The following is a 23,642-nucleotide window of genomic DNA, read 5'->3' as shown; positions in this document are numbered from 1 at the left end:
TGTCAGAAGTAGAGTCGCCACAGAGAATTTCAGCATCATTTACTAATATCTGTAGGTTTATTAAGTCTGCACTCCTCAAAACCGCCACCTTACCGGTCACCTGTGTGGAAAGATGGTTTGATAGGCAATGCTCCAGAACCCATACAGACGTCTGGAATCTTTGGCACGCTAAAACCCGTTGTCAAGAAAAATGTAAGAAGGCCAGGGTGGGGTTCAAAAAGGCCTGTAAGGAAGGTAAAGCTCAAATCAATGAAGAGACTTGGGATAAACTACAAATGGCTAGTCAGCAAAGTAATAGCACTGTTTTCTGGGGTGCTATCAACTCGCCTCTTTTTCATGAAGACCACCTTTCCTACCAGGCCTGTACCATCTCGTCTCAGACCTGGGTGGATCATTTCAAGGCCATTTATAACCTTGAAGACAAGGAGTCAGAGCCTACTGAAGGTTCCCGGACAAAGCATAACTTAATTTTTAATCTGTCTGCGGTTAGAGCCGCAATTCACCAGTTGCCTTTAAATAAGGCACCAGGGACCGATGGGGTACCGGTGGACCTATACAAGGTTTGCATAGACTTGTGGGCCCCGACATTGACACTGCATTCTGCTGTATCTGGTCTCAGTCTATAATAGTCCCCGTTTTTAAAAGGGCAACTGATCTGACCGAGCCTGCTTTAAACCCATTAACCTTATAGATTTAGAGGCGAAAATTATTGGTAGGTAGGATCTTATTAAATTACCTCACAGAGTGGGCCGAGGAGCAAGGCTTCTTGTCTGACCTTCAGTACGGGTTTCGCCCAGGTCGGTGAACAGTAGAGCAGACCTTGAATCGCTATCTTTTAACCTGTAAATACACCAAGGCCAAGAAGGGAGCTATCCATCTGGACTTCATGGACCTTAGTCCAGCCTTTGATAGAGTTAACCTAGAATTAACCGCTCTAAGCTTTGGTTCATGATGGAACAGATGGGTGTTGATGTTGCCTTAATTAATTTCTTGCGTGATATGCATAATAGTCTTTCCACCAGTGTTAGATTTGGCCCCAATGGGGATTGCATTGAGCACTTTGAACTTCAGCGAGGGGTAAAGGCAGGGCTGTATTTTGGCTCCTTTTTTATTTATATTTTATATTAACAACATAGAGCAGGCCTTAACAGTTGCGGGTGTTGACGTTCCCAGAGTAGGAGGCTGTCCTATTCCTGCCATGTTATATGCGGATGACACAGTTTTATGGCTCGTACTGCTAAAAGTCTGAACAAATTTCTTACTCTTTTTATTGGTTATATGAACAGCCTTGACTTATCTACAAATCTTTTAAAGTCAAACTTCATGAAGCTTGGTTCTTCGAATACAAAAACCATGAAACATGTGATAGATGACCAACATATTGGAATGGTGGATAAGTTCAAGTACCTGGGGAGTCAACTGGATTCTAAGTTTAACTGGCATTCGCTTATAAACCAGAATGTTTTCTCTTTTAGCAGGGCGATATTTGGCATTAAGGATTTCTAGCGTCGATTGGGGCGTACTCATATCCAATCGGATCTGGAGATTAACAGGGCCAAATGTATCCCCTTAGTGTGCTATGGTAGTGGAAACTAGGGAGACAGCCAGGTTGCGCAACTCCAAGTCGCTGAAAACAAGTTTTTTAAGGATTCTCCCGGGAGTTTGCCAAAGCACACCTTATGAAATTGTCCATGAAGAATTAGGTATGGATTTTTTAATTGACCGACTTTGCCTCAATCCATTAAAACTTTGGAACTCAATTTGGACAAAGGAGGAACTGAGTTTCAGTAGACTGATTTTGCAAGATTGTCTACAACTTGAAAAGTCCTTACAGATTCCTTGGCTGGAGTATGTGGCGCGTAGTTTGCTGGACATAGGGCAGCCGGATATGTTTGCTAACACCTCAAACATAACTTATGCTGACGGAAAATGAGTTGAAAACGCTTTTAGGGACAGGTTGACGTCAGAGCTGAGGATGTCGCTTTAACAAATACACTGCATGCAACACGCAATATTGAGCCAAATTTGACCTGGAATATGTCTCGCCACCAATGCCAACTGCTGACCTATTTTAGATTAAATCTATTTCCCTGATCGGTCCCTTTTAATCATGGCTGTTTAAAGTACTCAGATCTGCCTTTTTGCAATTGTGATAACACATCGATTAATGATACATTACATGTGGTTATGCTTTGTCCAAAATACAGGAACCTGCAACATGAGTTCATACACCCAATCTTATTACTGCTGAATGTTAATCAAGTTAGCCCAGCCTTACTTTTCTTACAGTTGTTGAACTCTCCTTTTATCTGCTTTTTCTTGTACGTTTTCTGATGGAAGTTCTACAATATGAATGATTATCGCACTGAAATTTTGTATGTTGTTTTTAAATGACCTGTCTTTTATGATTTTAATTATAAAATCGAATAAAGATTATGAATTTGAATTTGTATATATGTGATCTTGTATAGGCTCCCAACATTTCCCCACCCTATGAACAGTGCTGAGTTGAGGATCTTTAGTAAAGTCTTCTGCTTTTCTAAACCTGAATCGTACTCCCCTGTGTAACCAATTAATGTCATGGGGTGTCTATCTAAATTGAAAACCTGCCTTAAGACCCTTCATGTGGTGCTGCATGTGTGGAAATGACCCGTCTTTACACTTTTTAAAGCAAAAGTTTGGAGTGATATCTGGCGCTGCGCCCACACGTGTGGTCTGGTTCCCGGCGCACATAGCCTTGGCTGCAGCGCACAGAGACTTTACACTGCCGCACACAGAGGTAAAATATTTGAGGAACATTGGAGACCACATTCATAAATTTGGATTGTTACATGAGCTATTATCAATTGCAATTAGATCAGCAATCATGTTATACTACTACTTTTTCAACCGACTTACGTTTATTTAGCTAAGATATAAAAAAAAAGCTATGTTTCGGGATTTGACATGAATATGCAGGATGAAAGGAGACGGTACGAGTGTGGGCCCGTGGTGCCGGTAAACCCAACAGGCAGCGCTAAGGACTTGACACCCAGTTCTTCAATAACAAGCATTAGCATAGCCAATATGTCACGCCTTTGGGACCTTATAAGTGTTTAGTTATCCAGCACAATATCCTTGGTGCAACATGTTGCATGGCTAAACGCTTATAAGGTCCCAAAGGCGAGACCTATTGGCTATACCAATGCTTCTTTTCTCTCTCTCTACCCTCCCTTCTGGACAGTTGAATAAACTTTAAACTAGTTCTGACCAGTGTGGTACCTCCGATTTGTGCCATTTGTTTAAAATTTGGACTAAAACATTTTTTTTTGTTAAAAACGCTATAAATTAGACAAAGATGACATGTTTGGTGTTCTTTTTCCATAAGTGGTAAGAATAATATGAATACCCTGTGGTTGAAAACTTACTCTTGAAAGATACAAATGGTGGTACACGACTTTCTACAGGTAGCCCTATGCATTTCTGGTTGTTAAAAAAGAACATTACATCGTTTCTGCAGTTTTAAAAGCCTGCTAGTGAAAGCAGTTTTTGGTTCTATTCTCCATTCTTTTTTTCAAAGTATTAATTACATAAGATATATTTAGCAGTTCGAAGAAGCAGAAATATTTTGAACCGAAAGGAAACAGGTTTGAAGTATGCAGGCTAGTCTTACAAAACACTGCAGCATCTCATCAACATAGGAGTCATAAATAACTTGATGATCTTTTCATCTTCACTGAGGGTATCCTCGAAGCAGTCCTGCTGTTCTTAGGGTTGCAGTTTGGTTGGACAAAACGACAAAACCTTTTAGAAGTGTGTAAAATATAATAACTGCAGTCATGGCGTGTGCTTGTATATCATCATCACGTGACTAGCTACATTTGAAGGGATTTTGTTTGTGAAAAAACAAACCATTGTGTAGTTTTTGTGGGTAAACCAAGGACATCGGAGCAAAATGCGCTTGAAATAGGTTAATATTATCGGTGAAGCCTCCAGTTCTAAGTATCTTGACATTGAAATGGATAATCTTGCTGTGTTAAACCTATATCTGCATAGCGCACGAACACCGTAGTTGTGAGTCTGTGACACAAACCCCCACTCACCACTAAAGCTGTGAGGCAATTACTTGCTGCACATTACAGGCTCCTCGCCTACTCACTTTCGTGCCAGCCATGCCACTCCCAGCCCGAGGAGAAAGGCAATCACCCTCCTCATAGCAGGTTCACAATTCAGTAACTATTACATTCCCAGCAGTATGGAAACCGAACAGCAGCAGAACAGTAAAAACACAACGAAAGGTGCTAAACAAAGCAGATATGCACAACACTAGTAATCACAATACCAACTAAGATTTCCGGTGTATTTAGCTCTCTGCAGAAAACATGGGGAATAACCTGCAGCTACTGATTTGTCCTGTTTGCTGCGACTTCTGGTTACCAACAACCTGTTGCTGGTGTCAATAATGATGTAATTATCATACAGCAAAGCAGTAATTCCACCAAATCGAAGAGCAGCAGAAAGGGTGAGATGTGCGGTTACAGGATTGCCACACATTTAGGTGAATACACGGCTGTATCGCTGCCTGCTGAAAAAGGGAATGGGGGACGCAAGATGTTTCTGACACATACAGGCAAAATAATACCAGAAAGAATAATAGGAAATGGTAAAATAGTTCAGAGAAGCACACTTTTTGGAACATGGGAGGCAATGACCTAAATTAATCGCTTACCACTTAAACAATAGCTTTAAAACGTATTTTGGAACAGGATCTCCAGAGAGCAGAATTAAACTTTAGGGAAGCAATTCAAAGCAACGTTTTGGAACGGGGGGACAGATTTAAAAAAACGTATGTCCTGCTTTTTTACACAGCTGTCCTCGGCCTAAACGTGTGATGTACATGCCCATATATCTACAGCACTTACAGGAATTAACAAGACTGGGAGTTGTGTGCGCGCGCGAAAAGATTTTTTTTTTAAAAAGCACGCTACGGCCTGCTGCAGTATAGAGAGGGGGGGGGGAGTGGAGGCCAGCAGAGTGACGAGATCTGTGGTGGGGGAGGGGGAGGGAATTGAAGCGCAAGCAAGCAAGGCGGAGAGAGGCACGCAAGGCTTAATGAGCCTTGACAAAAACCCACATGGCGGCTGCGCGTGTGAACGCAAGCTTGAGGCCAGCAAAAGCCTCTGGTAGCACTTTCAAAAGCCACTCACTAAATTTCTCGCAGAGCAGCGCATGCGCTGGCTCAGCGAGACCTAAAAAGGGTGTTGAGAAGTAATTTCAGAGGCAGAGATATAATCCCTTTCCTCGCGTCTGAGGGCCAGCCTGGTTTACAAGCATCAGAGCACGCCTTAAAAGACACCATTCTTGTTTTCGCAGTAGAGAGCCCAAGCACTAGTTGACCTTGCTGTGCTAGGTACACTTGCTCAATGTAGAGCAGGCTCTATGTTGGTGTGCAGCAAGGGGGCTTTTTCATAGCTTGAAAGACTAATTTTCACTGCTCTACTGAGGCAATAACATTGCATCAAAGAGCATCATATTGCTGCTTGTTTTTTCGCCTAGAATAAACAATACCATGTATCGACTAACAACTGCAGTGTATCTGCAGCCTATGCACATGTACACTTTCCTATTTTATCCAGGGAATAAATGAATGTTGACCGAAAGATTGAACATTATTACAAATTGCACTTCTTTGGCACTCATCAATCATTAAATAAAAGTGAATCTGAGCCCTTGAGCAGGAACCATACAATGGGCTTTATAGAATCTCTTTAAATGACTGGAGCAAAACATTACCCAGAGAAGTAACGGCTTGCTGGATCTCTGTCATTACATTCTTGTAGAGGTCGGTCTGCCACTGGCGCAAAAGCTTCCATTCCTCCTGGGTGAAACGGGCGGCAATTTCATGGAAAGAAGTCTGTGCCTGGAAAAAAGAAAATGTACACCAAATTCAGTAATGGTACAAAACTAATTTAAGACTGACACAGGAATTACCATTGCCACTGGAAACGCCTTGCACGAGTGATATCACCTCATCTAGTTGGGTGGTTCCAACAAGTGTATGAAAAAAGAAGGAAAGACTGGTAGTGCTATCCCTGCAGTAAACGAGGCTGGTCATGTGTGCCTCACTTGCTCCAGACAGTGGCCATTTTCCTACATTGACTCAATGTGAATGGCCTCAATAATAAAAAAAAAATGCGGGCAATTGAGACCTGGATTATGACGGAAAATCCTGCAGTTATATTTTTGCAAGAAACTCATATTCCTATCTCAAAAGCCGATAATTTTTCTATGTTTAAAGGATGGGCCTATCACCGGGGTTTTTCCTTTTTCTCTGAGTCACAGAGAGGAGTCGCACTCTTCTTTAATAGGAGATTGGAAGCGGAGATGATTCAAACTGATGCAGATAGGCAGGGTCGGTGGTGTTGAGACACATGTAAAGTTAAGAATAGATTATCGTACATTACCTTTGTAAGTTTTTATGCCCCTCTGAATGATAACCCGGTAATTTATAATGAAATGTTTCAGTCCCTACTTACGGTCGGTGGGGATATTGTGATTGGAGGGGACTTCAATATCCTTATGAATCCGAGCTTAGACTCTATCGTCCGTGGGAAAAAGCAGTTGAAACCTAAGTCATTTCAGACAATTATGAATAATGCTAGGATATTTGATCTTATCGACCCTTGGCGCTCACTAAATCCTTACAAAAGGGAATATACCTGCTGGTCGGGAAGATATAAATCATTTTCTCGCATTGATTTTTTTCTAGTATCTTCAAGATTTAAAACTCGGCATCATCGGATGTTACACAATGGTTTTTCCGACCATGCGATGTTAGTGGCGGAGTTGGCTTTGGAGGAAAGTACGAATATCCAGAAACGTTGGGTCTTTAATAAATCCTACCTAGCAGATGAAATATGGGTTACTTCTCTTAAAAACGAGATTAAGGAGTATATTGACCGTAATATGGGGACAGCCCCTATACATGTTGTTTGGGACTCATTGAAAGCATTTATTCGGGGGGCAGCTATAGGAAGGGATGCAAGGGAATCAGCTATCTACAGAGAGTTAAAAAATCAATTACAGCAAAAAGTACAAGGGTTAGTAGATCAAATGTACCACAAGCCTTCTCTCAAGTTGCAGAATCAATTAAATGCCGCAAAACGGGAGTTGAATGCATACTACTTCGCAAGAAGTGAGGAAATCTTTTGTAGACAAGCTCAAAAAATTTATGAACATAGTAATTTTACGGGTAAATTACTGGCGTGGCAGGTTAAAGAAAGAGCTGCAACTAACTCAATTCGATCTCTTAAATCTCCAATTAGTGGCATGGATACTTCAGATACGGGAGAAATCGCGGCCATTATGCTGTCTCATTACGAGAACATCTATACTTCACACCATATTACGGATCAGTTGAGATTAGCGGAGTTTTTAAATAAATATCGCCTTCCTACTCTCCCACATTTGGATCAAGATGCAATGGCATCTTCATTTTCAAGGGACGAATTAGAGTTGGTAATTAAAAATCTTCAATGCGGCAAGGCTTGTGGCCCAGATGGATTCCCTGCCGAGTTTTTTGTCACGTTTTATAGCTCTCTCTCTGAGCTTCTTCTGTTATTAGCTAACTTTATGTCGGATGGTGGCTCAATTCCAGCCTCCTTCCATGATGGAACAGTGATCAGTTTTTTGAAGAAAGGAAAGGATGCCAAAGACCCAAATTCTTATAGGCCCATAACATTATTGAATTCGGATTATAAAATTATTACAAAATTACTTTCGATTCGTTTTAATTTCGCCTCTTCGCACCTGATTCATACAGATCAAATGGCTTTATTTCAGGTCGTCAACTTATTACCAATACACATTATCTTATTGAGGCACTAGATTATTTTGAAACAAGGAAAATCCCGGCCCAGTTCTTCTTTTTGATGCAGAAAAGGCTTTTGATTTGGTGGTTTGGGACACACTTTTTTTTATTTTACATAGATTTGGCATTCCCCCTCAAATTATTACCTTAATTAAAAATTTATATCAGGGGCCAAAAGCCCATATCCTTGTTAATTCATTTATGGTGGGCTCAATTTTCGTGCAAAGAGGGACGAGACAAGGTTGTCCACTGTCCCCTGGCCTTTTCGCTTTTTTTATTGAGCCTTTAGCAGCTGCAATTAGAAAAAGTAAGGACATTCTCCCGCCTATTCCCTGCATGGATAAGATTAAATTATATGCAGATGATATAATGTTACTGTTGAAGCCTGAGAAGCATTCTCAAACTCAAGTCTTTTCAGTCTTTTCAGAATTCGAAGCTCTGGGGGGGTATCGAATTAACAAAAAGAAAACTGAGATTTTAATCTGCGGTGAGATCACCTCTGAACTACACCCCGATATTCAGAACTGTATTAATAATAGACCTAAAAGGTATCTGGGTGTTTATTTTCCCCCTTAGTACGTGATTTATATTCTTTGAATTTTGAACCCTTGATTCAAAAGGTTCGTGATATGTTTTCACGATGGAATACTCTGCCTCTATCCATTTTGGGTCGGGTTGCATTAATTAAAATGTCAGTACTTCCCTTATTTAATTTTCTGTTTTCTACTATTTCTTGTGTTCTCCCTGGTTCTTTTTTCTCAAAAGTCGAGTCTCTTTTCTCAGCCTTCGTTTGGGCAAAAAAGACTCCTCGTATTGCTATCAATACTCTATATATAGATAAGGAACATGGTGGCCTCGGTTTGCCAAATTTGAAAGACTATTATTATGCATATTTCGCACAGTATCTTTCAAGATTTAAACATTCAATTTCCACAGAGACACTGTTTATAAATTATTTTTTTGACTTAATATGTAAAGAGATTAAAATCCCCTCTCCATTATCGATATTTAAATCTCCTAAACTAGTCAGATATAAGGTTCTTAGATGGTTTCTTAAAAAATGCGATCTTATGCTGAAAAGGTATTCTCTGTCCCCTTTGCATCTAATAACTCCACTGAGAGACGCTGCTTCTAGATTCGAGATTAACCTGGGGCCAGAAACTATATACAATTGGGCTAGATCTGGGTTTATAACTTTATCGAACTTCGTGAAAGATGGTATATGGTTGACTCCTAATGAGATTGCTATCTCAACCTGTGGAAATATTCTTCTTATGGGATCATATGCTGTTCTGTATAAGTTTCTGGCCCAACTCGACGTAGCGCAGATTAGCCAATCCTCACAATTAACAAATGATCTTTTTTGGTCCCCTATTTTTAAAAACCCCGGAAACTGGAGAAGAAGTTTAGTGCAAAATAGTGAGGAGGATGTTACCATTAAAGCAATGAAAAAATGGCCGAAACAGGAAAATATTAGATTATCTGATACCTGTTGGAAAACTCTAAATAAATTTAATTTCATGGTTTTGAGAGGGGCCAACTGGAGACGAATGCTTTTTTTTAGTAAGTGGCTTTTATATTATACTCCTGCTATGATGGCCAAAATGTATAGCACTACGTCGTCTTCCTGTTTTAGATGTTCTCAAATCGGACCTGGCTAATTGGTCCCATATAATGGCTTTTTGTCCCAAAATTAGGACATTTTGGAAAGGATTGTTTTCTATGTTGTCTCTTCATTTGCATTTCACAATTACCAGTTATGAAAATTTAATTTTATTTGGATTTGATTCAGAGCTTAATATGGTGGATTCTGTAGCGAAACTTCTGTATATATTGGTAGCAGTGGCCAGATCGTTGATTCTTAAGTACTGGAAGTCAGATACAGTTCCAACTGTAGATGAATGCTATCAAAAAATTAAGAGAGTTAGGAAAAGCGAATGCATGTTTGCTCAAAGGACTGGGGCAATGCGTAAATTCACCAAAATTTGGGAATCTTATTTTGAATGAAAATTGGATGTCTTTTGACAGAATCTTAATTTGCTTAGTTGTGGTATGCCTCCGGCTGGTTTTTCTGTCTATGTACTCTGTATTTATTTTTGATATATTGTATTAATTGTTTTGAATGGATTGTCAAGAACTCAATAAAACATTTAAAAAAAAGAAAAAAAAAGACTCATAGAGACTTAGGGCTGGCCGGGACAATTTATTTGCCTCACTGTCCCACATTACAGTCATTACCTTAGACTTCAGCCCATGGATACAGACGTTAAAAAGAGAGTAACAGGAGGGAAAAGGAAAGGGGGGTGGGTTAGGGAAGAAAATAGGCGAGAGAACAACATGTGGTGAGTGCCACAAAAGTCATTGAGCCAAAGTGGGTGGGAAGTGACAAGTTGATGAAGGATTGCACTCAGTGGTTCTAGTGGTGTTTGACCACGTATGCCTTCAGCAAGGTCGCTCAAATTAGAATCCAACAGACCAGGGGCAATGTATAAAATGAGGTGTGTAGCCTGGAGATGCCAGTAATGAGTGAATGGTTTGCGGCACATTGCCATCAGGAGGTGCAAGCAGAGGGGACGGTATTCTCTTCAGGAAGACCCCCAACAGAAATCTAGAGAGTTCAGCAAGAATACAGCGCGCACTCCATCATGATCTGTGCAAACAGACAGCGCGTTCCGTTTCTAGCGTGTACATGTGGTGCACTGACATTTAGAGATTAAAGCCTTTATCAGTAAAGACTAAAATGAGTTTTCTCTTGATGTGCTCTGAGTCTTTTACTATGTAATTAGGAATATCTGAGAAGACACCTGCAATGACTAGAAAGAAAGCCATCCACACTCGCCTAATTGTTTTCGCTATGTTATGAGGGCCTTACCATGACTACAGCCCAGTAGATCTCGTTCGGCCCTTAGAAAGGGGCAGGTATGTACCAACTTACCAGCTTGAGCAGGGAGGACATACAAGTTATAGCCCACACAGTGCTTGCATGTTACCTGGAGAGGATGCATGCTAGGCATGTACTGGGACATGCGAGGTACATTTTAAGGAACTCTACATGCCTAAGCTTAGCATTAAACATTTCCAGGTTCTGAAGGTTCAGTATTTAGGCATAGTCATCACACTTGTGTACCTTCCTAAACGTAATTTATTTTCCAGTCCTTGGCCTGTCTCTGAGTTAAGGGCAAATAATAACTCTGTAACTTCTGAGACAGTAGCCTTGGTGCAGTTCTATGAAGAAGTGTTATGTTCACTGATTGTCCTGGAATCGAAGTCCTGCCCTCACTACCCGAGGTGGTATGAACAATCAATATATATCATTCAAACAATTAGTTTTGGGAAAAATCAGCCATGTGATTTATTATAGCAGGTGGGAAGAGGAACATGAGAATTCCCTTACATATCAGGCACATGCATCAAAGGAAAAACCGGTCACAAACGGGCAGATTCTCAGTATCTGCCCCTTTGCAACCGGTATTTTTGCATTTGGGATGAATCATCCCAAATGCAAAAATCGCAATTTAAGGAATCTCTAAATTGCGATTACTTAAATTGCGATTGCATTTAAGGAATCCCAAATTGAGATTCCTTAAATGCAATGCATTAAAGTAAAACAATTAGCGATTTCGCTAATGGGGGAGCAAATTACCATGAAGTTGAACTTCATGGTAATTTGCAAGAACTTTGAAAAATGCACTTTTGGGCATTTTTCAAAGTTTCATGTTGCACACACACATGCCCTTAGGGCATGTGTGTGTGCAACATATGTGCACAGATCAATTTCAGGGGTGCAATAGGGTGTCATTAAGACACCCTTGCACCCTTGAATTTGCATGAGCAATTTGCGAGTAACTACTGGTACTCGCAAATTGCTCATGCAATCTCCTATTCATTCCTATAGGCCTGGAGGCCCATAGGAATGAATGGGACGGCATTCTGTTGTATGGTGTAAAAGAATGTTTTTAATTATTCACTGTGTGCGAGTTGAGATGTAGTATGGTGTGATAGGGAGATGACATGTAGTATGATGTTTATTTTATGTGAGTTTGGTGAGATATAGTATGCTGTGATTGGATATTTCTTCATGTGAGTTTGATGAGACGTGGTATGGTGTGACAGGGTATGAGGTGAGATGTTTATATTGTATTGCATTATTTTCTTATTATTAGTGCATTGTATTCTATTTCTTGACTATATGTTATTTGCCATATTGTCATTATTTTATTGTTTCATCTAATTTATTTTACAATGCGCTTGTTCCCCGTAAAGAAGGGAGATATGTTGTAACTTATGTTTCCCTGCTGCTCAGCTAGAATGACTATGGCGTGGAATGTTGGATGGATGGAATGTTGGATGTCTGTGAATGTCAGTTGGGAATGGGCTGAGCAGCAGGACAGCTGCTCCTGGTGGGGTTTTCATCATTTATACTTATAACAACTTAAATAAAGAATATAACTAATCTACGCAAGAAGTCCAGGACATCTTATGATTACAACACATTCCTTAATTGAGACTCGCAATTTGCGAGTCGCAATTAAGGAATGTGTAGGAATCGCTATTTTTTTAGCGATTCCTACATGCATAGGCTTTTGCGATTCCTTAATAATCGCAATTAAGGAATCGCAAAAGCCTACGTTGATGCATGTGCCAGTAAAGCCACTATGTTTTCGCAATGCATCAATCATTTAAACGAAAAAATGAATATATGAACTATAAACATGCTATCGTAAATAGATGAACTGCCATATTGGGCAGCAGAATAAATATGTAAATACATAGCTGTGAAATATATAAATAACGATATCTATGAAGAAAAATGTGATTTGCAGACCTTCAGAGCTGTTCACAAAGAAAATAGTATAATAGAGATAGGGAAAATATATATTTTTTAAATGCAAACTGAACTACATTGAAACACAGAGCTGTTGAAAATTGTGACAAATTATGTATTTTATCAAACTCATAGACCTTGGACTGCTGATTAATTATAACATCTTGACATCTAATTTGGTTTCTCAAAACGAATTTCAAGAGAGCTAATAATCACATTCGTATTGCAGAATACCCAGCAATTATTGTTTTTGCTTTAATTAAGCCACATTTTCGAATTATTCTTAATTATTTTGTATATTTTGCCATTTTCATATCTTTGTTTTATTGTCTAAATGTTGGTGCTAGCATTAAAAGCTATAAATCCCTTCCCGTTGCGCTCATTTAGGATTGTTGAAACTAAAATCCACACGAGAGCTTACTCATAATTCTGCTTCCATTTCTTTTGCATTTCAATGTTGTTTGTTCGTTTTCACTTATTAGTTCTTTCCTACAGACAGTTCTTAGCTGTCTATTGTCAGAGACCTTTGATGTACAATACCAATATTTACACTGGGCTTTGGACCATTGCCTATCGCTTACTGACTTTCCTGACAATCTCATAGGTGTGCTTCTTTTTCAATGGCTTTCTTTATCCTTCTTGGGTTAGTCAGTTTTGTAGCATAGCTTCTCTACCATACTTTTGAATAGATGAGTTGAATTGCTCTATGACTCACTGTGTTGCTCCACCCCCCAGCTCCTCTGTAAAAGCACAGCAAAGGATATATATTAGCAGGGGTTTGTCTAAAGAGCAGAGTTTATCAGGTTGGCTATGTTTTACCTGCTGCGTTCCACACACTGCATTAAACCCCATGCCTTGGCACTCAAAGGCAAAATTTATATCTAAACCCTAGGCTTCTGCAGACGACCAACAGCTGCAGCGTTTGTTTACATTCCAAGTTGGTGCAAACGCTCCTGCTTTTTGCTTTTTTTAACTCCTGGTTTGTGACCATTTTATTGTGGGTGAGCCCCACCACTGGAGACTCACCCACGGTAAATACAAGGTAAATGGACACTGCGTGTTTTACTTTTTTTTTTTGTAAAAACATTTTTTATGGTTTTCTCAACAACACAACTCCCCAGGGCCCCCGAGGGTACCAACAGGTCACAAAAGAGTATCATATGAGTCCGACTACACAATTATACAATGACATAAATACTCTTCCCTTGTGGGCCCCCCCTCCCCTCCCATCCCCCCCTCCACCCTTGTCAGTGTGCCTCCTACCCCTAGTCTTCCGATGGTAAGCCCTACTCCCGTAACGTATTATTTGCAGGGGTGGTCTGTCCCAGTTCTACCAACTTAAGTGCGTTCCAGGAGCCCTCCCTGGCATGGGTCACCGTCCATCATCCCGAGCACCCTCCTAATCTCTCCGCGCTGGATCCCCAGTGTGTTCTGGCATCTCCCTCTCGTCTATGGCATCGCACGATAGTCCCTGGAGCTCAACCGACACTGCGTGTTTTACGCCAGTGTCTACCTTTAAAGACAAAGCCGCTGTGACGTAGCAGTAAGGGACACCTGGCTGGTTACACATGAAAAATATATGCACACGTGTCGGGGCTGCACGTGTGAGACTCCTATCATGCGCAGTCTGGTAACTGCGCACAGATAGCCTGGCACAGAGGGCACTCTGCAGGATTGGCTATTGACCTGGGCTAGGCCTCATAATATTAGTCTACACTCGTAGGGAAAGTCAGTGTGGTTTACTGTCTTGTCTGCAGTGACACTCCATTATACACCTATGGGGAAGTCTGCCTTAGAGTGCAGCTCCGGTTCCCTTTGGCCTTACCAGTGACTTATTGAACTGGAATGGAAACTGTATGCCAAACCCAAATATGAGAGTTCTAGTTAAGAAATTTATTGTAGTAATCCAAAGATTACAATAAAATCAATATATCACAATCGGCATAAATATTGAGTAAAAATAATAATTAAAAAGTACTGGCCACATGTAAGGTAAGATCTATGATAAAAATGTGCTAAACTCAAGAGACTAACACTCAGTAAACTTCATCTAAAAATTGCATCAGTCCTACAATTGCACTATTATCTTTGATTCTAAAGCAATATCCAACAGCCTCTAGAGTAGATCTTTTTTTTGCCTTGTTAGAAATCATCTGCAGGTAAAAAAAATTTAAATACAAAGGTTTGGGGCAACACATACAATGTGCAAAAGGGTTTGAGTTGTGACTCCACAGAGTCAACAGGCAGATTTTCCTTTAATCGCTAGATTCCATTTCCCCTCAAATTCATAAATGGGAACATAGAACAGTCTAAGGTGGCGATTACAATGCCATAGGAAACGGCTCCGACCCTTGGTCGGAGTCGTTCCTATGGCATCGTAATCTCCGGTTTGGATTAATTTCTGACCGACCCATTTTGATGGAGTCGGTCGGAAATTAATCCAAACAGGATTTCCGAATAGCCTATGACGGGCTCGCCATTCGGAAAGGGGCTTGTAATCCCAAGGGCGTCTTTTTCCGCCCGAAGGATTACGATTGCATATTCCTACAGCTTTTCTGTGCCGGCCTATCTGATACACAAAGGCTGTGGGATCTGACTTTGGGGGCCCGCAGCAACGCATCTGGATGCCAGCCTAGGGGGCACCCATTGTGCCCCCCTGTTAATCCCCTGCCACGGGGTGCAGCGTTGAACTGCACCTCAGCTCTTTACAATGAGAGAATGCATTGCGGTCGGAATGCATGCTCCCATTGTAAAGAACAGGATTGCTGGTTTGGGACTGCCGACAGGAGTTCCGTCGGTCCCAGTTCCAGATCAATGTCGGACGGACTCAGGTCCGTCCAACATCGAAATCGGCCTCCAAATCTTGGGAATTTCATTTTAATGTAGCCAGGCAGATTTGACCCAAGATATTCTTGGTTCTGTGAGGCGAGGGTTTCGAAACTACATCCATGTGTTTGTATTGTTGTAGCTTGGCCAAGTCGTTCTCCCTCTGTCTACTGGTTAAATCTCTTGAAGCAAACATTTTCCAGTTCCAAGAAGATATCTGTACAGCTTATGGATCATTCAGGGTTGTCATATTTCTCTGGCTCAGCTCAGGATCAGAGCCCAGGCCTTTTGTCACCCTACTGTGCCAAGTTAATTACATTTATCTTCAGCAGCAGTGTTAGACCTTGCATCCTTAGAGTGGTCTTGCCCCAATCTTTTTGCTTTTAACCTCCACATTTTGCTGTATCTTTTGTTGGCCTTAAGACTCTAAGCACTTCACCACTGCTAATCTGTGCTGAAGTGCATGTGCTTCTTCCCTAAACATGTGTGTAATTGGTGTATACCTGATTGACATATTTAATTTACTTGTAAGTTCCTTCTAAAGTGATATAGCATATACCCAGGGCCTGTAAGTTAAATGCTACTAGTGTTACTGCTGGACTGATTGTGCCACAGAAGTAGCCTTTCCAATCAGGCTCAGGCCTGCTACTGCAGTGACTGTGTGTGCAGTTTACTGACACTTTGCCTTGGCATTTAAAACTACTTGCCAAGCCTTAAACTCCCTTTTATTACTTATAGGTAACCGCACTATCTGAAGAACCCATGCGTCGGTAGTAAGAGTAAGAGTAACGCTTGTGGGAAACCAATTGCAGACTCACCGTAGGAGTTAGTGGAGGGGCCTCCTCCACGTAAACCGCCTCAGGAACCATTGTACCTCAGACATCCCTTTGTAGGGTTGAATCCCCTGAATCTGGTGGGATCGTACTACTGGCCTCTCCTGGATGACTGACCTCTGCCAGGGGCTTGTGTCTGCAGGCAGCCGGCCAAGCGCCCCCTGTAAATGACCAGCCGCAGCGAAAACCCGGGGAGTAAAGATGTGCTTGATTTTGGATTGCGCTTTATCAAGTTAATTAAATGTGGTGACAAACTTCCCGAGCTCCTTAATGAGTGTCTCACCAAAGAGCCCACCGTGCGCAACCTGCCCCACCTCAGAGGTTGCCAGTTCCACTAAATTAGGGTTGATCTTATTGAGGAGAGATCGGCGCCTCTTGGGAGATATGGCGCAGTTCGTGTTTTCCAAGAACACCACAACCCGTTGGGCCATAACTAGAGAGTACCTTGGAGGAATTAAGGTGCCTGATTTTTGCGCGTCCTCTGCCATGTCAAGAACTTTTGTCAATGGCCATGTCAGGTCTAACAGCATATCTTGGCATAACCACCAGGAGCAGTTAATGCTCTTCTCGGGATCTCTTACTATTTAGCCAGCAATGTGGCCATTTTGGGGTTTATCTCTGGCTTAGCTGCAACTTTACCTTCCAGTTAAACTTGATTTAAGGGTTTACATAGCCTCCCAGCCACATAGGTGACGACTTTCAGGGCTGGTGTCCACTCCACTGATCAGGGTACATAAGCGCCTCAGGATTCAACATGTCAGACTATGCATCCTCAGTTGTGCCGGAGGGGAAGACGGCCCTCATGGGAGTGCTCTGTGGTCTCCAAGGCAGTTCCTGATCTGACTCGCCAACTGATCCTGCTGGGGAACTGTCGGAGGCCAGTGGAGAAGAAGGGGCAGGGGTCGAAAGGTAGTACCTGGGAATTCCCCTAGGGCTCGGGGATATAGCATGGCCCATAAAGGCCTTCTTAGCCTAGCTTAAGTATCCAGGTCCACCCCTGGGGGGCGCTAAGCAGATTCTCAGGGAGTGCGGGCTGCCTAGGAGGTAGGGCAGCCGGGGCCCAGATAGGTTTTCCCTCGAAGGGAGGGGTTTGAAGCACTTTGGTGCGTATTCAAGCAATTTCTTTTCCTAAGGAACAACTGCGCCTGAGACCGTCCTGCGTCACAAAACTCATCTGACACCGAGGAAGTAGGCTATCTCCTCTTCCTCTGCGTAAGTGTCATCGTACTGCTCCACTGTAGTCGTGATGGAGGTAAGTAGCTTTGTAGGGGAAGCGTGGATATAGAGGGTTTATGGGCTGGGGTTAGCCCAAGCAGTTTGGGGGTAGCAAGCAGCACCTCCAAGACATAATTCGGCCTTGGTTACACTGGTCAACTAATACAGCCTGGGACAGTGTCCTGTATGATTAAATGCAGGCTTGCTGAGTGAGTAGAGACCCCATTGGGCGTTTGAAGTGTTGCCATTGGACATGAGTCCAGTACAGCCCCCTAAGGGTCGTTCAATAGTTTGCCTTATGGCTAATGTTGGGGCATTAACTAAAGTCATGCGCGTGCTCGGGGAATGCTCAGCCGTTTGTGATGTCTGCCGCCGACAGCATTGCCCGATCAAGTTGGAGTTAGATAGAGTGCTTGATTGATTCTTAGCACGAAAGCACGCCCTCTAGCGGTTGGAGGACCGCTGCGCATCAGCCCCCGTGGCTCCGCCGATCCGTGAATAGTAATGAACGGTCGCGAAAGGAGTGACAAAGCCTTCACGCAGCCACCGATAAGGACCCTAAACACAATGGAGGAAAGACTGAACAATAATAACAATAATCCAAATCTAAAAATGCGTAGACAACAGAACTACATTAGAGAGACAAAAGCGGGACCAAAGTCCCTGACTTATCTTCGGCTGCAGCAACAAAGAAATAGGAGGAAGGCATGCAGACAGTGGCTGAAAAGGGCCGTACTGAGCTATGTTTGGACTGTTGTGTTGGGATTTCTCATTTCCCTTGGAATGATGGGAAATGTAGTCCATTTGTGGTGATAGAGCGGCTGCTCTTAATAAAATTGAAGAAAGCGTTGGCATAATCCTCGCCTCCGGGTCTTGACACAGAATTCCAAACTAAAAGCATTCCCTCAAAAAATCAACAATGTAGTCCCAGCTCAAGAAAAGAATCCATAGAAAACTGATTTACAATTCTAATTTCAAAGTCACGCACATTCGGGAAAGTGTGTTGTATTGAGGAGTGCAGGCTCACTATTCTAGCACATGTCTACTATCATTGAGGAAAATATTCCATTTCAGTGAGTGTAGATTTACTATTGTAACTGCAAGCTGTCACACACTGGACATAGTGTTTGATTTTGGGAACAGCAAAACCCTACTTCCACTGGGGAAAGTATTTAATTTTGGTGATTTTAAAATTACAACTATAAGTTCAACCCAAAACACATTGTGAAAAAAATCTGTTTAATTTGAGTGTCTATAAATCAACTAATAAAATATCAAACCCACAATAATTATGTTTATAGGATGACCTGATGATTTACACATGAGATTTTAAGGGCTCCCATAATTTTAAATATTCTAAATTACTTTGGAAAAGTCTTGGGTTACCTAGTAAACAAAGATAAAACGGAACTTATGACTTGGAACGGTTCTGCTGATAATCCATTAGAAAAAAAAGAAATCGAGTGGTGAAAAATCTTGATAACATGGCACAAATACATTTCAATATACGTATGGCTGAAACTAAGAAACTTCAGCATTTATGGACCTATCTCTCCCTTTCTATTTTTAGGAAAAACTAACTTAATTAAAATGATGATCCTTCCAAAATGTACCTTTATTTTCAATGCATTACCTTTACACTTCAGGGCAGAGTGGTTTAAAAACGACAGGGGAAACTGGATAGTTTAATCATGGCTAATAAAAGCGCTGGAATTGCCTGGAAAAAACTAGAAAAAAGAAAACAGATGGAGGCGTAGCCTTTCCAGAGTTTCAGTGATACTGCTGGGCATTCCCACTGAAGAATGTTAGGCTATTACTGACAAATGGCTATCAATGGTTGTCCCCACGCTACCAGTCATTAACAAAAGATCTCCATGTGAAAGGTAATTTTTTTCTCTCTAAATAGGGACACCCACATTTTTTTTAAAGATTGGAGTCAGAGTGCTAAGTGCCGCATGCAAAGTGCAGATCCAAGTCAGAAAGATTTTGGGAATCCCATACTACAATGACATGGCTCCTATCACTTTTAATAAATACATAACTAAAGCATGATGTGGTAGCACACTGCCATTTGTAATCAGCAGATTTTACATTGAAATGGCAACAAACTTTCCCACTGACATGCAGCTTTACTGATAAAACTATATAGTATACAAACAATAATGTTTAGAAATCGAGTTTCTGCAAATATGTGTCATTTGCACATCACCAAGTAACCTGTTCTGGTTTGTTTTGCTCCTATTTAACTCTTTGTTTGCATCACACTTCTTAATAACAAAAAAATGTATTTTTGTAATTCCTGATATATTTTGAAACATTTGTAATATTAATTTACAGGCTATTTATTTAAATGTTATGTGTTAGAGAAAAATAATAGACCTCTAACTCTAGTAAAAGAGAGAAAAATAAGCCTCATTTTCCAAGCAGCAATTATAACAATCATTTGCAATGCAATAGGTCTCGCATTTGCAAGAGTTTAAGCTATTGGCATTGTAAATGACAATGCCTTTTATTTATGTTTTCAAAACCAATACCTAAATACATAAATAAAAGGGATTGTCATTTACAATGCCAATAGCTCACATCCTCGCAAATGCAAGACCTATTGCATTGTAAATGCTTGTTTTCATCGGCTGGGGGCAGTTGAAGGGCATTGGGGCAAGAGGGGGAGGAAAGAGTTAAGTTTAAAAGGTAAATGGAGAGGGTCAGTGTAAATGAAAAGGGTTGTAGGATACCTCCGTGTAAATTAAATACAAATGCTTACTCTGCATTTTAAAGAACAAGCATTTGTAACACACGGACAACGGGAGAGACTCCGGATGCGAGGCGCTGTATGTTTTAAGTGAAGGTGCTTCTCCTGTGCTGGCTGGTGCTCAGGGAAACAAAAGAGAGGAAGGGGTTAAGCGAGGGTGCATGGTGGGAGGGTGACTGAGGGAAACTTAGATAACCACCCCCCTAAACACAGCTTACAAAGGTAAGCTGGGGACTTTGGAACTGGGGAACATCGTTTGAGTCTCCGCCTAAGCTCTCTGTGCCTTCCAAAAATCAAATGCAGACAGTCGAATATTAAAAGTTTAGTAAAGCGAAAGCCTGCTATTTATTATTGCCTTCATACATTTCAAAGGGGATGTCAGGCAGATGCAGTAGTGTGAGAATACTTGTGACAAACTAAAAAAAAATTCACATTGTGATGTAATCCGAGCAGCGCTTGGTTTGTTAACATAAATAAGCACATTCCTAAAAGAGCGCAGCCTGCTGAGATGTTGTGGGTCAAATAGGGCAAACTCATTAAAGAAAATAGTGGTCACCGACTTATAAAGTAGACCATGTAACAACACATGTAAAAGGTCCAGTCCTTATGGGAGGTTACAAATGCAGAGAAGGGGGTACCAAGGAGGGACTAACAAGCTTAATAATGAATTGGAAGCCAGCTTTTACGAAGGGCAATGACACAAGCCAATTCAAAATATGGGCGGAGAGTAGGCAGGGCTTCAAAGCCATACTCCACTACTGCATGCCTCACAGCAGCGTATGTGCTGCCCAGGCTCGACCTAAAAACTGACATTTTACTTCTTTCCTTGAACAGACAGCAAATGTATCAAGATAAAAACAAGATTTAATGGCATCTTTTTTGCTCATTCACTTTCTGAATGAACAGAACACCCATTCCTTTCCAGCCTAAGTTTACTCACTACATGGGACTAATACATGCCAAAATTAGCTCGACCTGATAAAATTTTACTAGCAATTGCAAGTGTGTGAGTATATTTTTTGAGGCCTGCAAATGTATGAATTTATTCAAGTATTTAATAAAAATAAATGTAGAAATTAACAAACCCAACAACCTGTTAAAGATATAACAAAATATAAATTAATCCATCTTTTTCAGAAATTCTGTTTTCAGATGAAATGAACATTCATAAAAGTTGCAGTTCGATCAAACATTATTAAAAGAACATCAAACACAGAACAATTAAAAGAATGCACAAAGCGGCAATCAGACGGCATACGACAGAATTAGCTACATGATTATGAAAGCATTGTACTGCAGGCCTTTACAGCGGACCTTAAGAAAGATCCAACGTGAATAATAATTTCATCATCAGATATTTGTAATAAGAGAATAAAAGCTGATCTAAAGTGCCTGTAATCACATTTCTTTTTTTAAAGCGGGGTTAAAAAGCAGGTATATAGCCCATAAAATGTACAAAAAAGTGCAAAATGCTGCATGGATTGCTCAGACTTGCCATCACATGAGCAATGTGTGTTATCTAAATTTTTCGTAAATCCTAGCAGAAAACACAACAGAAATGTTAATGTAGCTGCTCTAAAGCAGAATAATAATGGGCCTCCCCTGTGCCCCCCGCACAAAATAATTGGTGGGGCAATTTGGTGAAATGAGACTCCGAACTATCTATTTATATTATTACAATTATTAAAGTAATGACTAAATATAACATATGTCTATTATTAATATATTTTTAAAACACTACCTATTATGCAACAACACATTAAAACACAACATTTAAAAAAAGTTATTACTACATCAATTATTAATAAATTATCATATAGACATTTTATACATTGATTTTCTAAAACACTTTCACGCCTATTCTCCCACAAAATAAACCATTCAAAATAAAGAATATATCAACATTGGTTTAAACAAATTAATAAATACATTTATTTTAACATTTAAAAATAATATAAAATAATTAAAAATGAAAAAATAAATTCAGACAAATTTAAAAAAATACTTACAGTAACACTTAAAATATTAAGTTATACAAAAAAATAAAATGTAATAAACATTACACTTAAAATTAAAAACAAAAAATTACAATATACACAATGATACTAACGTGAACAATAACATAAATGACAATTTTTTTAAAAGCAAAAAAAATAAAAAATTCTTACCATTATTATTATGTCCCACAATATTTTGTATACCACGAAATTTTAGAAATGATATAACTGCCCAACGACATTCCAGAATCGATATTCAGGTGGACCACTACCTATCTTTGTGATCATGTAAATGTATATGAAATATGTCTCTGCAAATACACTGGCTTCATTGTCACTCTTTACAAATATGTCTCTACAGAACATTTGTCCTATTGTTTCACAATTTAGCTTCTATTTTAATGACTCTGATGAGTTTAACCTTATAAGAAGGAAAAAATCCAGATGACTAACATGATCTCATTTTAAGATATGCAAAAAAAACAGGTCACCCACTTAAAAAAATGTTTTGAACCTGAACTATGCTCTGCTGAAATTAACTTCTAATAACTACCAGACGCTTGCCCAAAAATCAATGACTTATTTGAGGATCACTGCGGTACCAAAAAAAGTATGCAGGAAGATAATCTTGCAGGAAAAAGATATCATTTTATCAGAAATAAAAATGTTGGCCGGATGACGGACAGAATGAACTAAGCATAGCCCAGAGGATGCATGGAGAAGCAGAGGTGACCTTGGGTAACATCATGTAGCCATCAAAGGAACACAATCTACAGTGATTTGTGGGGAGTGAATTGTATGGGAAGGCAGTGTTGCAATTCAGGGGCATGGCATTATAGCCATGCCCTTTTTCGAATTGGCCTTAGCTTGAATTGCTTTTGCTCTCCCTTTGTTGCATTTCATTTTGAATTGCGCCGTTTAGGAGTCGCTCTCTCCTTACCACCTGTGCCTTTTCCCAACTTTTGCTATCCTGCCTCCCAGAGCCTCACCCCCCTCCTAGGACCTACTTAATGGAGGCCGCAGCACAGCCGCGCAGTTGGCGCCCAGCGGGTGCACCAAAGTCAAGTTCATCTGCGCCCATCCACTTGTGGACCGCACCCAGTACCAGGAACCCTGGACCTCCAGCCACCCACAGATACTCCTCTGCAGAACTCTGAGCCCTGGACCCCGGATGCCATTTCAACGGCTGCCTCGCATCTCCTTGTTTAATGGTATGACCGTTCACCCACCACCGCCACCGCTGTTGCTTCACCTGCAACTCAGAACCTACTGCCCTCACGGAAACCAGCACCAATACAACTTCACTGACCGCACCAGAACCACTCCGATGCTTTCTAGCTCACCA

The 23,642-nt window shown here is 40.7% G+C and overlaps 1 protein-coding gene across 1 annotated transcript in view; it reads right to left on the bottom strand.

Moving 5' to 3' along the window:
• The window catches only part of LOC146856138 (uncharacterized), a 187,035-nt gene that overhangs the window by 146,280 nt on the left and 17,113 nt on the right, over positions 1–23,642 (bottom strand). Inside the window, exon 2 of the mRNA XM_085654177.1 lies at positions 5,773–5,899. Within this exon, the coding sequence (XP_085510303.1) occupies positions 5,773–5,899 (127 nt within the window). The remainder of the gene's footprint in view (positions 1–5,772; positions 5,900–23,642) is intronic.

The sequence above is a fragment of the Triturus cristatus genome, chromosome 4_1 (genome assembly GCF_964204655.1).
Source record: "Triturus cristatus chromosome 4_1, aTriCri1.1, whole genome shotgun sequence".
Lineage (NCBI taxonomy): Eukaryota > Metazoa > Chordata > Amphibia > Caudata > Salamandridae > Triturus > Triturus cristatus.
The sequence above is the reverse complement of the archived record's forward strand: the minus strand, read 5'-3'. Positions and strand labels throughout refer to the sequence as shown.